General features: G+C 47.6%; 1 protein-coding gene and 1 long non-coding RNA gene across 4 annotated transcripts in view; one reads left to right on the top strand and one right to left on the bottom strand.

Annotated features, from left to right (window-relative positions):
* The window catches only part of LOC123168086 (uncharacterized), a 22,843-nt gene extending 7,086 nt beyond the window's left edge, over positions 1–15,757 (bottom strand). Inside the window, exons 1-2 of the long non-coding RNA XR_006484205.1 lie at positions 15,494–15,757; positions 14,045–14,262 (exon numbers count right to left, since the gene is read on the bottom strand). This is a non-coding gene — a long non-coding RNA (uncharacterized lncRNA). The remainder of the gene's footprint in view (positions 1–14,044; positions 14,263–15,493) is intronic.
* LOC123168084 (protein ROLLING AND ERECT LEAF 2) lies at positions 5,480–11,045 on the top strand. Of its 3 annotated transcripts, none has more exons than XM_044585946.1 (6): positions 5,480–5,656; positions 7,537–7,617; positions 7,705–9,310; positions 9,400–9,617; positions 9,701–9,924; positions 10,257–11,045. In XM_044585946.1, the coding sequence occupies exons 3-6, from the start codon at positions 7,762–7,764 to the stop codon at positions 10,858–10,860; spliced, it is 2,595 nt and encodes an 864-aa protein (XP_044441881.1). In that variant the 5' UTR covers positions 5,480–5,656; positions 7,537–7,617; positions 7,705–7,761; the 3' UTR covers positions 10,861–11,045. The 3 variants fall into 3 exon arrangements, with proteins under 3 accessions (XP_044441881.1, XP_044441882.1, XP_044441883.1); XM_044585947.1 differs by having other exon boundaries at positions 5,505–5,649; XM_044585948.1 differs by lacking the exon at positions 5,480–5,656 and adding an exon at positions 5,771–5,917.

The following is a 15,757-nucleotide window of genomic DNA, read 5'->3' as shown; positions in this document are numbered from 1 at the left end:
CAAGCTCGCAAGGACTCTCGCCCCAAGGTCTTTCATGCTGCGGCTCGTCCTCCTCTGTCGTCTACACCAGCGCCGCCTTCCAGGCCGGCTCCTGCGCCGGGCCGTCCGCATCGTCATCTGTTGAACCGCCCCCAGGCTGGCGTCCTAGTCCGAACTACCGCGGCAAAAACCCTATCTACAGGCCGCCGTCGACTCGTTCGGTTCCGCCTACGACATCACCAGCACCGAGTCCTGCACCACCCACCAGTGCTCCATCTGCGGTTGCATGGCGGCCTCCTCATGATCCTTGGACGGGGCTTGTTCAAGCATGGCCCATGCCCTGGTCCGCTCCGTCCACCCTCGGTGCTCCGCCGGCATACTCAGGTGCCTGGCAACCCGGCCTTCGGCCGCCTACTGGTGCTCCCGGGGTTCTCAACCCCCGACAGCCGGCCAATGCCTATCACGACGCCCCGACGTATTCTCCTTATGGTCATTACAGCACCGACGGCGGCGCCTACTACACACCTCAGTCGGCCCTGCTCCCGACGCCACCCCCACCACAGCCGGCCAATGCCTACTACACTCCCCAGCCGGCCCTACTGCCTTCACCATCGTATCCGCCGGCACTGCTTCCGACGCCACCCTCACCTGCGACGCCGAGCTGGGATCAAGCTGCCTTTCTCCAGGCCATGAATAACTTTGCTGCACAAGGAAACTCAGGTACGGATTGGATCTTTGATTCAGGGGCCTCTAGTCATATGTCTGCATCTAGTAATTGGTTATCTTCTTGCACTAAATCTCCTTTTCCTTCCATTATCCTTGGAGATGGATCATCTATTCCTATATATTGTGTTGGTCAGGCTCAACTTCCCTCTTCCACCAAACCTCTTTTACTTCGCGATGTTCTAGTTGCACCCGCCCTCATTAAAAATCTTATCTCTGTTCGCCAATTTACTTGCGACAATCTAGTTTCGGCTGAATTTGACCCTTTTGGTTTATCTGTGAAGGATTACCTGACCAAGGCCGAGATCGCTCGCTTCAATAGCTCCGGTGATCTTTATTCTCTTAATGGAGTTCCTGCCGCCACCCCTCCAACATCCATGCTGGCCTCCGTCGATCTCTGGCATCGTCGCTTGGGCCATCCCAACCCCGCCGTCTTAGCTTCTATGCTTAGTGAATTTACCATACCATGTAATAGGGACTCTCATAATTCTGTGTTTTGCGAGTCTTGTCAATTAGGCAAACATGTGCGTCTTCCCTTTAGTTCCTCTAGTTCTTGTAGCACTTATCCCTTTGAATTAATACATTGTGATTTATGGACCTCTCCCATTGCAAGTGTTTCGGGTTTTAAATACTACCTTGTTATCCTAGATGATTTCACCCACTTTGTCTGGACTTTTCCTCTACGCAACAAATCCGAGGTCCATTCTCTTTTCCTTAATTTTCAACGCTATGTGTCTGTTCACTTCTTCCTCCCAATTCGCTTTATCCAATGTGACAATGGTCGCGAGTTTGATAACATTAAAAATCGTACTTTCTTCTTACAACATGGCATCCTGCTTAGGTTCTCATGTCCCTACACCTCCCCTCAAAATGGTAAAGCAGAACGCTCTCTTCGCACCCTCAATGATATAGTTTGCACTCTCCTCATTCAATCATCTATGCCTCCCAAGTTTTGGGCTGAAGCCCTACACATGGCCACCTTCCTTCTAAATATTCGACCTTCTAAAACTAAACCCAACACTACTCCCTATTATTCCCTCTTTCTTTCCCACCCCGACTACTCCGCGGTTCGTGTTTTCGGCTGTCTCTGTTTTCCCAATGCCTACGCCACTTCTGCAAATAAATTGTCACCACGCTCTATCCCATGTGCTTTTCTCGGCTTCTCTGACGAGCACAAAGGCTATCGCTGTCTCGACCTTCACACCGGACACGTTCATGTCTCTCGTCATGTCACGTTTGCTGAGCACATTTTTCCTTTCTCACAACACACTACTACACCATCCAACACCCCTAGCTCCGCAAACACCCCCTCTCCCCGTCCTTTCCAACTATATACTCCCCTACCTGCCGAACACAACTTATCACCACCACCATTAACACCCACCATAGCCAATCCCAACCATACACTCACCCCACCCGAGACGTCCCCAACACCCCCGACCCCTGCTCCCTCCCCAACACCCCCGGCCCCTACTCCCACTCCACCACCCAGCCCTGCTCCCACTCCACCACCCAGCCCTACTCCTTCGTCCGACTCTTCCGCTGCGCCGGACTCACCAGTACCCACCTTACCCCCTCGTGCTATTCCTACAGCAGCCCCGATTAATGATCATCGCATGCGTACTAGGGCCAAATCAGGATTTCATCAACCCCAAGACCGCCTAAACCTTCATACCTCCGTATCTCTCACTTCTCTTCCAAAGAATTACAAAACTGCTCTACTTGATCCCAATTGGGCCGCTGCCATGCAAGAAGAATATAATGCTTTACTTCAAAACAACACCTGGCAACTTGTTCCTCGTCCTCCCAATACAAATATTGTTTCTGGAAAATGGATTTTTCGCCAAAAGTTCCACTCCGATGGGAGCCTCTCATGATATAAAGCCAGGTGGGTTTGTCGTGGCTTTTCTCAGCAACAAGGAATTGATTACGAAGAAACCTTCTCTCCTGTTGTTAAACCTAGCACCATTCGCACCGTTCTTAGTGTTGTTGTCTCCTCTTCATGGCCCATTCACCAACTTGATGTTAAAAATGCTTTCCTCCATGGTTCCCTTCAAGAAACTGTCTACTGCCAGCAACCTCTGGGTTTTGAAAATCCATCCTTTCCAACTCATGTATGTCTTCTTCAGAAATCTCTCTACGGTCTTAAACAGGCCCCACGAGTTTGGTTTCAACGCTTCTCCTCCTTCATTCAAACAATAGGCTTCACTCCATCTCTCTCCGACACCTCTCTTTTTGTGTATCATCAAACTTCTGACACTGCCTATTTACTTCTCTATGTAGATGATATCATTCTTACCGCCTCCTCTCAAAAGTTCTTAAATCATATTGTCTCTCTTCTTAGATCTGAATTTTCTATGACTGACCTAGGACTCCTTCATCATTTCTTAGGCATTGCTGTTGTTCGAGATTCCTCCAGCCTTTTTCTTTCCCAACGCCAGTATATTCTTGATCTTCTTAATCGTGCTGGTATGCTTGACTGTCAATCATCTCGCACTCCTGTCGATACTAGTTTTAAACTTTCGGCTACCGGTGAACCCTTTTCCGATCCTACTCTCTATCGTAGCCTAACAGGTGCTCTCCAATATCTCACCATTACTCGTCCTGAAATCTCTTTTGCTGTTCAACAAGCATGTCTCTATATGCATGATCCCCGGGTTCTTCACTATAATCATGTTAAACGCATTCTTCGGTATTTAAAAGGAACTCTCAATCATGGTCTCCACCTCAATAATTCTTCTCCAAACTCGCTTACCGCATACTCTGATGCAGACTGGGCTGGTTGTCCTGACACTCGAAGGTCCACTTCCGGTTTTTGTGTTTTTCTTGGTAACAATTTGATTTCTTGGTCTTCGAAAAGACAGGTTACAGTCTCACGTTCGTCGGCCGAGGCTGAGTATCGCGCTGTGGCACATGCCGTTGCAGATACAATCTGGATTCGGCAGTTACTCTCCGAGCTACACAGGCCTATTGAGCAGGCCACTATTGTCTACTGTGACAACATATCAGCAGTCTACATGACCAGCAATCCAGTTCAACACCGACGCACAAAGCATATTGAGATTGATATTCATTTTGTTCGTGAAAAGGTTGCTCTTGGTCAGGTTCGGGTGCTTCATGTTCCCTCTACGGCTCAGTTTGCTGACATTTTCACCAAGGCACTGCCTACTAAGCCGTTTCAAGATATCTGTTTCAGTCTCAACGTCGTCGAGCCTGCCGTTGATACTGCGGGGGGATGTTAGAGTAGTCATTATGGTATACGACTTCTAGTCCAAGTCAGTTTTGTACCCCTACCCCAAGTCGGTTTGTACCCTCTTATATACTCTTGTATGCCGCACCAAATTATCAATAAGCAACAGTTTTATTCAGCTTTCAGTTGCAACTCGCACGGGACGCGGAGGATGCGAGGATCATGTTGGCGGATGGAACCCTCTTGGATGAGCATGCGAAGGAGTGGCTTGCGGACAAGAAGAAAAAGATCAACGACCGTAGAGAGTACGAGGCGGTGAGGGCGGCTGCGGCACGGATGCAGGCGGAGCAAGACGAGTAGGACGCATTCCGCCTGCAGTACGACACATTCCGCTCGGAGCAGGCGCCCGGCCAGTGATCCGAGGCCATCCGCCACGCTCGGACATTGAATTAATTTGGCATGTTCGGTTTGTTGAAATATGATTTGCTCTGCTTTATTTCGAACTTTTAAATTTGGACAATTTGTATCGTATGATCGACGTGCATGGATTTGAGGATGGGAATTTGAGGTATGTGGATGTGCGGCGCAACATATGAGGGGCCGGCGGGCGCAGTCCGCGGACGCGCCCAGACGCGCCCGCGGGCGTATAGGGGGCCGGATTTGCCGATTCCGGCTGTAGATGCTCTTAGATGGCGTTTGTGAGTTTTCTCAAAAAGAAAAAGATGGCTTTTGTGAGTTTTTTTATAAAAATAATTATTATTATTTGGGTTTTGTTTTGTTGGTACAACTACAACTGAATCGTGGCCTAGTAGCAGGGAGCGTGAGAAGCGTGAGGCGTGCAGAGCGGCATGCATGCATGAACCGACTTGATCACCATATACTACTAATACTTAAGCGAGAAGCTTCGTTTGTTTGGCATGAACCAAAACATGGTACTCTTTGATTCGCAAGAATTTAATTTGCATGAATCATACTAGAACTCTTCGATTTGCATGAATCATAGAACTCTTCGATTTGCAAGAATTTAATTTGCATGACCGATCCAATTTCCCACACCCATAACACCAAATCTCCTACTAATGCATTGAATTGAAGCCTGGAGATCGCGAGGCATCTTCCCACTCCCTCACAAGGATCCAAAACCCATGGTCATGGTCATACTTCAGTTCCTAATTTGCGTAGCGCCACAAGTGCTGTCGCATTGCATACCTCCAAACGCCATGAATTTTCGCACTCGTCACAAGTTCTTAGTGAAAAAACACCCCCACCCCCACCCCCACCCCCCCTCTCTCTGTAATAAGTAACAAAAATGTCAAAATTCCCGTGTGAGAAAAGACAGTTCTCCAGGCCGGAAGTTTCCTCAAGTGCACAAACAAACCTACTACTGGGAGCCCAATTTTTTCCATAAAATGGCAGAGAATAAATGGGCAGTAGGGCTAAAAAAGAGGAAAATGAATGAGTAGGGCATTATTGGGAAATAACAGCAAGCGTAGGGTCATACCCCAATTTCATCCACCCCTCCGCTTTTCTCTCCCCTCTTCCTTCGGTGACCTCCCCTCCTTTGGAGTCTTTTGACCGTTGTTGCCCCTCCTCTCTCTCTCTTCTCTCTCCCCCCCCCCTCTGCCACTGCCACTGCCACCCACACTCCTCTCCGCCTCCTCTCTCTCTCCCTCCCCACAAATCTTTCTTCGACCCCTTGTTCTTGTACACACCCACCCAAGGGGTCTGAGAAGGTCCTCCTTCAACTTCAATCCCAGGTAACAGGTATAGACCTCCCTCCCCTGATCCTATTTTTAATCTCTTCTTGTGTAGGTTCGCATTGCCTTGCCCCTCCTTTTGTCCCCACCTCCCCTTTTGTTTTGTTTAATGTTGGCCATTGATGCGGTTGGATGAGAGGTTTCCTGGGCCAAAGTAGAGAGAGAAAGTGCTGCCTGCGTGTTTGTGTGCTCGAGAGAGAGAGAGAAATGTTCTTCATCCCTAGAGAGAGAATTTCGTGATTCCCCTCTTTGAGCGCTCCAAGAACATGTACGTATCTATCTAGTAGTGTGCCCCTGGTTTCTTCTCTCTCTCTCTCTCCCCCTCCCAGCAGTCTCCCTCTGCATCCCTCTCTCTGTTTTCCCCTGTCTTTGCTTCACCCACACTTCAGAATGATGTGTTCCTGTACTGTGCACCTGATCTTTTTCCATGCGATTTTATTTCGCCTGCTCTTTAATGTCGCCAGACGAGAATTCAGCGGCAGTTTCTGTTTGATTATTGCTGCCACAGCTGTGGTGCTCTCTTCTCTTCTTTTTTTACTGCGACAGTTGTGATGTTCTCTTCTTTTTTACCCGAGATTTCGTGGTCTCCACCTTCCCGTCCTGCATCAGAATCAGATACCGTGCTCTAGTTTCTTTCGGTTCTGTAGCGGATAACGGAGGTAGCGTAATGCACTTCCCTCTTCCCAGTATCTGCTCCATGATTTTTATTTTTGTTTTTATTTCCCCTTCAATTCTCCTTGCTTCATCTGGTTCTGAAAATTTCAGAGCCAGGATTGCCTTGCCTTCAAGCGTTGTGTTTTTGGTTGGGGTCCGTAATTTATCCATTCGTTCCGTATCTTGGTTCAGCAAGATGCAACGAGCACCGATGCGCCTGTGCTTTGTCCTGTCCAGCAAATCCTTAATTTTTTCCATTCCCTTCCGCGGTTCCACTCGCAGGTTGGCAGGAGCAATTCAACATTTGGTTGGAGGATTGGAACTAGTACTCTTTCCCCTTGTGGCCTTGTGGGTAGTTTACCCAGAGACAAGTGTTATTATTACCCATCATCATCTTCCCAGCTTTCTTGTAATTTTCTTCTTGTTACAGCAATTTTTTTTTACCTTTTGCCCAACTGCTTAAACACCAGAAAATCAGTCCACCATAGAGCTGTGGGAATTTAGTCCATCCAGGGACAATACTTCTGTTTGCCTGCGGTGCACTTCTTCGGAAGCTGACCCCTCATTTCACCTTCAACATATCTTTGCATTGTGCTTTTCTGGTTGCTTGTGATTTGTGGACGGTAAAAGATTGTTGTTTGTGCTGATTTCACTGCACGAAAGAAAGAATGCTGTTTCGAATTCCAATGTTTCATTAGTTTTACCCAGCACCGTCCTGACTCTGTTATCTTCAGTGTACTGAACTGAATCCCTATATCTTCAGTGTACTGGACTGAATTCCAGTTTCCCGTGGCCATGATTACGCAAGTAGGCAGTAGGACCGTTTATGTGTTGCTGGGCCAAGGGTTACATTCCTAACTTTCTTGCTTTTTTAGCCCTCGTTTAGGAGGAAGGAATGTCGCTGCTAGCAAACCGAAAAATGTGTAGGGTATGCTTTGTCAGTGGGGTATTTCATTTCCAAAGGGACATCTTTCTGTGGTGTTGTAGCTCTCACTGTCTTTTGAGAAGAGAATTTTTTGGGTCTTGTGAGAGGTAGTTGCATTTCACGTTTGATCCCAAGTAGTCAATCTCAACACTCCTGATTGATTGCCTGTTGCTGGTGATTAGCCTATCACTGAGTTCCCTTTTGATACACAATTTGATCGCTCACATGCTTCTGAAATGTCTGGAATTTGCTACTGAATAAATGTCTGGAATTCGCTTCTGAAATGTCTGAAATTTGCCTGATTGTAGGTTGGTACGAATCATCTTCCAATTCATTGGCTTCAGCTGCAATGCACAGGTTGCCAACAATTGACCACTGTACAGTATCAGGTAATTTCTGCACTTACACATGATACTTGGTTTATTGGAGCTGAAACTTACCTGTCGCGTTCCTTTTCTGTGTTTTGACATGTTAAGACTCCGAAGTTCTGGCCCGGGCATGACATATTCTTGACAACACAAGGCTCTGGAGACATGGGATGTGCTGCTTCCAGATTGGAAGATGAGGAGGCTGTCAAGATGTGCCGGGACAGGAGGGACTTCATCAAGCAGGCACTGGATCAGCACAACCGTTTTGCGTCCTCTCACATCGCCTACATCGAGTCCATGAAATGTGTCTCGATGGCCCTGCAGCGGTTCGTTGCTGGAGATGATCGGCACGAGCTCATTTTTGACCCATTCATTTCTCCTGTCAAGCAACAGAAGCCAGAGATGCTCGGCCTTCCTTATGGTTCGTATGAGAAGAGGACTGTTCATGTCGCGAAGTACTTGATGTCAGGACCAAACCCATCAGTGTCAGTTGAAGAGGCTCCACGGCCCGTGGAAACAATCCGTGTTGAGTCACATTACCCTGTGGATGGCTATGCTGGCACAGATAGATTCTTCCCAGCCAATTCCTCACCGATGAGGCCATCTTCTCACTATACACCTTATGACAGGCCAAGCTATGTAGCTCCATCACCCCAGGAACCAGTGAGGAATGCTTATTACATGCCACCTTATGACAGGCCAAGCTATGTAGCTCCATCACCCCAGGAACCAGTGAGGAATGCTCATTACATGCCACCTTATGACAGGCCAAACTACGTACCTTCATCACCCCAGGATCCAGTGAAGAATTCTTCTTATTACATGCCACCTTATGCTCCATCACCCCAGGAGCCAGTGAGGAATTCTTATTACATGCCACCCTATGAGAGGCCAAACTACGTACCTCCATCACCCCAGGAGCCAGTGAGGAATTCCTCTTATTACACGCCACCTTATGACAGGCAAAGCTATCCACCTGCTCCACCCCAGGATCCAAGGAGGACATCTTATTACGCATCTCATGACAGGCCAAACTACCCACCCTCATCACCCCAGGAACCAGAATCATCACCGTGGGACTCCTTCTGGAATCCATTCTCGTCGCTGGACAGCTATCCGTACCCGCGCCCTCGGAGTAGCTATGACAATGTGGTCACTGACGATGAATTGGCACGGTTACAGCGGGTAAGAGAGGAGGAAGGAATCCCAGAACTCGAAGAGGAAGATGATGAATGTCAAAAACATGAACAAATGCACAACAAAGAGGGGGAGGGGGAGGGGGAGGATGATGATGATGAAGAAGAATCTGATGAGGATGATGATGAAGAAGAAGAATCTGATGAATGTGAGCATTCAGATGACCAAAGATGTATGGCTTCTAACGAGGCTCGCCCAGGAAAATCTGAAGTCAATGTCAAGCAAGAACAAAAGGGACATCAATCCAAAGGTGTTCAATGCGCAGGCTCATCCGAGCCCCGAAATGCAGTAGACCATGAGATCAAGGCACATAAGAAAGAACTAATGAGGAACAAAGTAGCAAATGCAGAAGAAACCCCAGGTTTCACTGTGTATCTGAACCGAAAGCCAACGAGTTTGGTCGAGGCTATGAAAGATATTGACAGTCAGTTCTTGGGGATCTGTAGCGCTGCTCAGGAAGTCTCACGGATGTTGGAGGCAAGTCGAGCTCAATACTCAACCTCAAATGATCTCTCTGGTACCACTTTTATAAACCAATACTGAAGTTATTATTTAAAATGTTTCAGATTTCAGTCGCTGAACTTCCTCATGATTTTTTTAATGCAGTAAAGATGCTAAACCCAGTCGCACTTTTGCGATCTGCATCAATTCGATCATCATCTTCCCGCTTCCTTCTTGCTTCCTCTGGCTCAATAGATGATCTTTTTGACAATGATACAAGCAGCTGTTACTCTGAAGAATCTTGCAGCACAATGTCTGGAAGTCATCACTCCACTCTTGATAGACTGTATACATGGGAGAAGAAATTATACAAAGAAGTGAAGGTATGATCTTTGTCACCGTCACGAACCTATACCAACAGATCAGTAGAACCGACTAGCGGAAGTCATGCCTTTGTCACTTGTAGGTGGGTGAGCGATTAAGACTTGAGTATGAGAAGAGGATGGCACATTTGCGGAGCCAGGATGTGAAAGGGGAGGAGCCTTCTTCTGTCGATAAGACTCGTTCAGCGTTGAGAAGCTTACAAACTCGGATGAAGGTGTCAATACAAACTGTTCAGTCAATATCAAGAAGAATTGAAGTTCTAAGAGACGAGGAGTTGCACCCTCAACTTATGGAGCTTATCCAAGGGTATGCTTCTGCTCACCATTGAGAAGTTAGTACAATTTTTATAAGCCGACATTTCATAAATAATATGTTAATTGGTCAAACAATGGGCATAGTCCAATCAAGTAAGAGTAGATGATGGCCAGCCAGGCAGTCACGACTTAAAAATGTCACAGTTCCTATACTTGGAATTTACTGATGATATGATACCGCTAAAATTTTCAGCAAACAAAGGGTGAGTAGCTGTTGGGTTATTGATCATAGTAGGCATGCTGATGTAGGAATGCACGTGAATTTGAGGGATCTTGCCTGATCGTAGCCTTTGATAATGACAGAGCTGTTGTTGCATTGTGCAGACTGTCGCGGATGTGGCGAGCCATGGCTGAACGCCACGAGGCTCAGAAGCGGACCATCGACGACGCCAAGCTTCTCTTCCTGCAACACCGCGCATCGGCCGCGACCACCGTGGCTCTCGGTCCTCCAGAGGCGACGACGCCGCCTCCCGCCGCCGTCGCGCTCGAGTGCGAGGTGCGAGCCTGGCGCGGAGCCCTGGACGCCTGGCTATCGGCGCAGCGCGCGTACGCGCGCGCCCTGGCCGCCTGGGCACGACGCTGCCTGGGCATTGGCGCGGGCGCCGCGGCGCCGCGCACCGTGCCGCCGGCGTTCCTGGTGTGCATGGAGTGGGGGCTCGTCGTCGAAGCGGCTTCAGAGGCGCGGGTGATGGACGGGCTGGACTTCTTCGTGGCCGGCGTAGGGTCGGTGTGCTCGGGAGCCGCCGCGGGCATGGAGGGCATGGCGGGGCGCGTGCTCTGCGCCGGCTTGGGAGCCGTCACCGGCGCCATGGCCGAGTTCGCCGCGGCATCGGCGGACGGGTACGACGCCGCGGTGTCGGCGGCGCTGGCCGCGCGCGCGCCGGAGGGCGGGGAGGAGGAAAACGCGGGAGGACCGCCGCAACAGTAGGAAATTCCGCAAAACCGTGGATACTTTTTTTTTTTGGAGTTGGAACCGTGGTGTTACATGTAGCTAGGAAGTTGAAGCATGCAGTCACATGTGTAATTTTGTAGCTAAAGATGCAATTGCATGGCTGATTATTGGGATGGATGGTTGCCCCAGTTTATACTAGCAGCAGTACCAGTGTTACCTTACCCCTGGTGGTTTTCTTCGTGTTGAAGTCTGAATGGTTTTTGGTATTCTGATTTTCTTTTCTACTGTATAAACTGGTACCTTACCTTACCCCTGGAGGGATGACGCCGGAGTAGTGCCCTAGGATTAGAACTTCTTCGCACATGGTGAGTGTGCGTCATCTGGGCCGCATCTCTATCGGCAACGTCGAATTCAAGGGTAGCGGGACGGGGGAAGCCTCAACAAAGAACATAGGAAACCCAGCAACAAAGATGATGCTCTTCTCCAAAGGATGGAGATCACAGAAGAGTAAGGAGAGGTGGTGGATCTCTCGGGACTGATCGGGACGCCCACACGGGAGATGCTTTGGGCGATGATTCTCAGGCCTTGTGTCTGAACTCCCTTCAGCCATACGATGCTCTTCACAGCCATGCAAGTTGCCTGGGGTTGCTCAAAGGAGGTCAAATTCAGGCCCTTGGATGACTACACATTCATAACTGAGTTCCTATGCTTTGGGAAGTGGAATATTGCAATGCATGAGGACCATGGTTGTTCAGTCATCAGCCGACAAGGTTTAGTTCAATTCAAATGAAACATATACATTTACCCCTATGAGGGGCCTCAGGCAAGGGGATCCCTATCGCCTTGCCTGTTCTTGATTTTGTGGTGAGGGTTTATTTAGTTTTCTAGTACATGAGGAGATCGGCGGTATCCAAGGGCTTAGGGTGTGCCGTAGTGCACCATCAGTTTCATGCTTGTTATTTGCTTACGACTCCCTAATATTGAGGAGAGCGGATGCGTCGAATGCCACGACACTCCCAAATGCTCTAGATATGTATCGTGCAAGCTTTGGGCAGTTGGTTCGCAATGCAAAGACCATTGTTTTTTTCAGCCCTAATACGACCATGGAGGTACGAGATGAGGTATGTGCATAGCTTAACATTGTTTTAGAGGCAGTGACTGATAAGTATTTGGGATTACCACCATTTGACCATAGTGATTGCTTCCAACATCTTTTTGATAGGCTTTGCGCACTTATCAATGGTTGGCTATCAAAGATGTTGTCTCTTCACTGTAGGGGGGGGGGATGTTATCTATTAGTTGGAAAGAGATACTTCTGAAGGTAGTTTCATAGGCAATCCCAGTCTATGATATGTTTGTTTTTAATATCTCGGAGTATATATGTAAGGCCGTCTATGATGCTATTGCTAGATTCTGGTGGGTTGGCACTCAAGGTAAACGAAAATTGCATTGGAAGGCGCGGTGGAAAATGCGTGTTCCAAAAATTAAGGTGGCATGGGGTTTGAAGACTTACATTGTTTCAAAAAAGCAATGCTAGCAAAACAATGTTGGAGATTATTGTCTGAACCATAATCACCATGTTCTCAGGTCCTTCAAGCTAAGTATTATCTAGATTAGGACTTCTGTAAGGCTATGTTGAAGAACAAATCGTCATACACATGGCGGAGCATTCTATTTGGTTTGAAAACTCTTAAACACGGAGCTATATGGCGACCTAGAGATGGTGCAACAATTAATTTTTGGAAGGACGATGGATCCCGATGAGCCAAGATCACACCATAATTACTCATGGGGGCAGTGTTTGTTACAGACAGTTCATGACTTAATTGATCCAATTTTAGGGAACTAGGACGTGCAAATGATCGAGGATGGTTTTGGCCAGTTGACGTTGTGAGAATTCTTCAAATCCCTCTACCTTCACATGGTCAATCAAACTTTATTGCATGGCACTTTACCAAGTCAAGATGCTTCACCATGAGATCGGCGTACCATGTGGCTTGGAGGAAAGAGAATATAGATTGAGGGTCCGACTTAATGTGGGAGAAGGAAGCATGGGTCCACATCTGGTTTGGAACTTTTTCTGGGGAAGATCTATATCCTCGAAAGTTCATATTTTCAATTGAAGGGTTTTGCGCGACATAGTTCCCAGGTGTTGCACGTTGGCGGACCAACATATAAAACTCTAGTTGTCTATACAGTCTATTGTACTGATCGGGAGGATCTCTGGCACATGGTTTTTATTTGTGACAGAGCTATGGAGGTGTGGGAGGAACTTGTCTTAGGGACTATACCGAATCAGTTGTTGTTCAAGAGCTATCTGGGGCAACGATCCTTGAAGAGTTGGTATGTGCTGAGCTCCCAGCAGGAACGGGCGTCCCAATTGTAATGGAATTCGTACTATCATGGTGGCATGATGGTACATCTAGTGGGATTGGTGCAAAATCGCCCATGAGGTGAAAACGCCCCCTGTACGATAGGCTTTAAGCATCAAGGGGATTGTGGCGAATGTGTTAGCAACATAGGTAAAGGAAACAACAAGATAAATGAAGTGGATTGGACTGACTTCAGGAACTATAAAACTGAATGTTGATGCTAGCTTCCATCCAGAGTCTAGTGCAGCGGGAGCTTTGCTCTGGGACTCAAATGAGAAGTTCATTGCTGCATCTTGTTCATATTAGGAGTTCTCCATGGACGTCTTGATGGAGGCATTCATGTTGTTCGAGGGGCTGCGCTTGGTAGATGAGTTGAGGATTTTACTCGGTGGTGGTAGAATATGACTCAATGGAGATTGGGCATGCCATCCTAGATCCTTTAGAGTGCCGAGCTTCGGGGTCAATGGTGATCGATGATTGGCTACATTGTTGAGTTCTTTTGGCAGGGCAATGATTGCACATTGTGCCCGAGAGAGCAATGTTGTTGCACATTCACTAGCTCGCAGCAAGTTATAAAGAGAAACTTTCAGGAATGACGTGAACATCCTCCAGACTTTCTAATCCCATCTCTTGTAACAAACATGGCTATTGTTTAATTAAGGTTGACATAGTTAAAAAAATGCATGATTTTAGCAATCTAGAAAACTCACTTTGGAATTTACTTTTAAGATCTAAGCCCAGGAAAATTCTTTGCTATGCTTTGGCTTGGCTAAGACAATTGTGACAGATTGAGTGTAATTTTCAGAGAAAGAATCTTGTTAAAGGTGTGGTTTGAAGCAAGAACTTACTTGGTTATAATGGCGAACTCAGAGGTTGAGGTTAGCCAGGGCGAGGACGATGACAATGCTTGATAGCTTCGCAGTCGCTAGTGATGAGTAGGTGAGGTACCTTGCTCCATTGAATAACCCAACAATAACCCTTGTTCGTCCCAATCTTGGGTCGGACACTGCTTGATTGGTTAAACTTTGTACCATTATGTCTTCTGCAATGGAACCTTGCTAAATGACTACAATGCCATACGAAGACAAACTTGGTTAAATTCCAAATTTATTGAAGTGTGTCAATGTGTTTTACAATATATGGTTAGAAACTAGACAACCTAATTCTACACAAAAATGAATTTATAGGAGCGGCTCCAAACGAGGCCCACATAGATCTTGTTGAAGCTTTAACACCCTCTGGAGTTGCTTATACCATATTTGAGACTTGAGACCGGGAGTTCGATGAAAAAAGTTCATAATAATACTTCTAATGGAAGACTGCAGAATTCTATGATTCTTTTATCTTGATACCAAAATGAAGTAAGCTAAGTCAAATAATCATTTTTCTTGAACCAGCAGGAGTGCTACATGTCAATTCATTATGGGAGGAAAATGATACATCGCCATAGAAGGCGCGAACCATACAACACCAAGAGGCACAACCGAAAAGGAAGAATCTAAACAACCTAAGGATCAAGATCCACAAGCAAGAGATGACCAAACCCAACCTAAGGTAGAGCAAAAGTATGCCATACCGCACGAAAAGCGATAAACATCTGATGCGAGAGCCTGAACGCCAGTCAACTACAACACGACCTAAACACGACAACCACGATCGCCTATGATGACCTACGACGACAACGGCTGACGCACACAAGCACCACAAGGACTAAACAACAACCAACCATAAGATAAACACTTCTTGCAAAATCCAAGGCCATTCTAATGCTACCAGATCGGTCTTTACCAAAGCCGTAGAAGAGGGGTCGAGAAGGTGGACAAGAACCAACTAGAGGGGAGCAAGAGCACAAGAAAGCACCATGATGAAAACCATCGTGACTGATGACCTAAATCTGGAATTGCCGCATGATCTGCGAAAGATATCGAACCGAAATGACGTCCACACCATCACAAACAAGAAGCCCTCGATCATAAGTGACCAATTACCAAATCCCATATTCACCACCGGCGGGAGACGAGCTGACGACAAATGACCAAATCGGCAATGGAATCAACGGGGTGGAGAACCAAACGATGAAATTCCACTCACTACTGGTCGGAGACAAGCCACTAGGAGGAAGAACCGCCAGATCTGGAAGAACCTCCGCCAGATCTGGTAGAACCCCCACCAGATCCGACAGAACCTCCGCCAAATCTGGTAGAACCCCCACCAGATCTGACAGAACCTCCACCAAATCTGGCAAGTAACGATCGAGACAATGTGGTAGGGGGAGGGGCGAGGAAATGAATGCACACCTGAATTAACCTGATACAGCAACCATTGCATCTCGACATGACCCCTGGAAATCCATCGAAGCAACACCAAGAAACCATGCTCAGCTAGAACACACGCGCCCAAACGACTAGAAGAAGAAACCCAAGATGTCCCTCCGCTGCCGTCCTTGGTCGCCGCGTGGGCTTTCCCACCGACAACGTGGCGGTGAGAAGGGAGTGGTGGTGGCAGAGGCCTGGAGGCTAGGGTTAGGTTTGCTACTCCTCGCCCCATGGGGAGCGACACGG

Source organism: Triticum aestivum, chromosome 7D (genome assembly GCF_018294505.1).
Source record: "Triticum aestivum cultivar Chinese Spring chromosome 7D, IWGSC CS RefSeq v2.1, whole genome shotgun sequence".
NCBI lineage: Eukaryota > Viridiplantae > Streptophyta > Magnoliopsida > Poales > Poaceae > Triticum > Triticum aestivum.
The sequence above is the reverse complement of the archived record's forward strand: the minus strand, read 5'-3'. Positions and strand labels throughout refer to the sequence as shown.

Coding starts and splice junctions, on each gene's coding strand:
- LOC123168084 (XM_044585946.1), top strand. CDS start 7,762: ATGGGATGTGCTGCTTCCAGATTGGAAGATGAGGAGGCTGTCAAGATG. Junction 9,618..9,700: donor AATTATACAAAGAAGTGAAG/GTATGATCTTTG, acceptor TGTCACTTGTAG/GTGGGTGAGCGATTAAGACT. Junction 9,925..10,256: donor CTTATGGAGCTTATCCAAGG/GTATGCTTCTGC, acceptor TGCATTGTGCAG/ACTGTCGCGGATGTGGCGAG.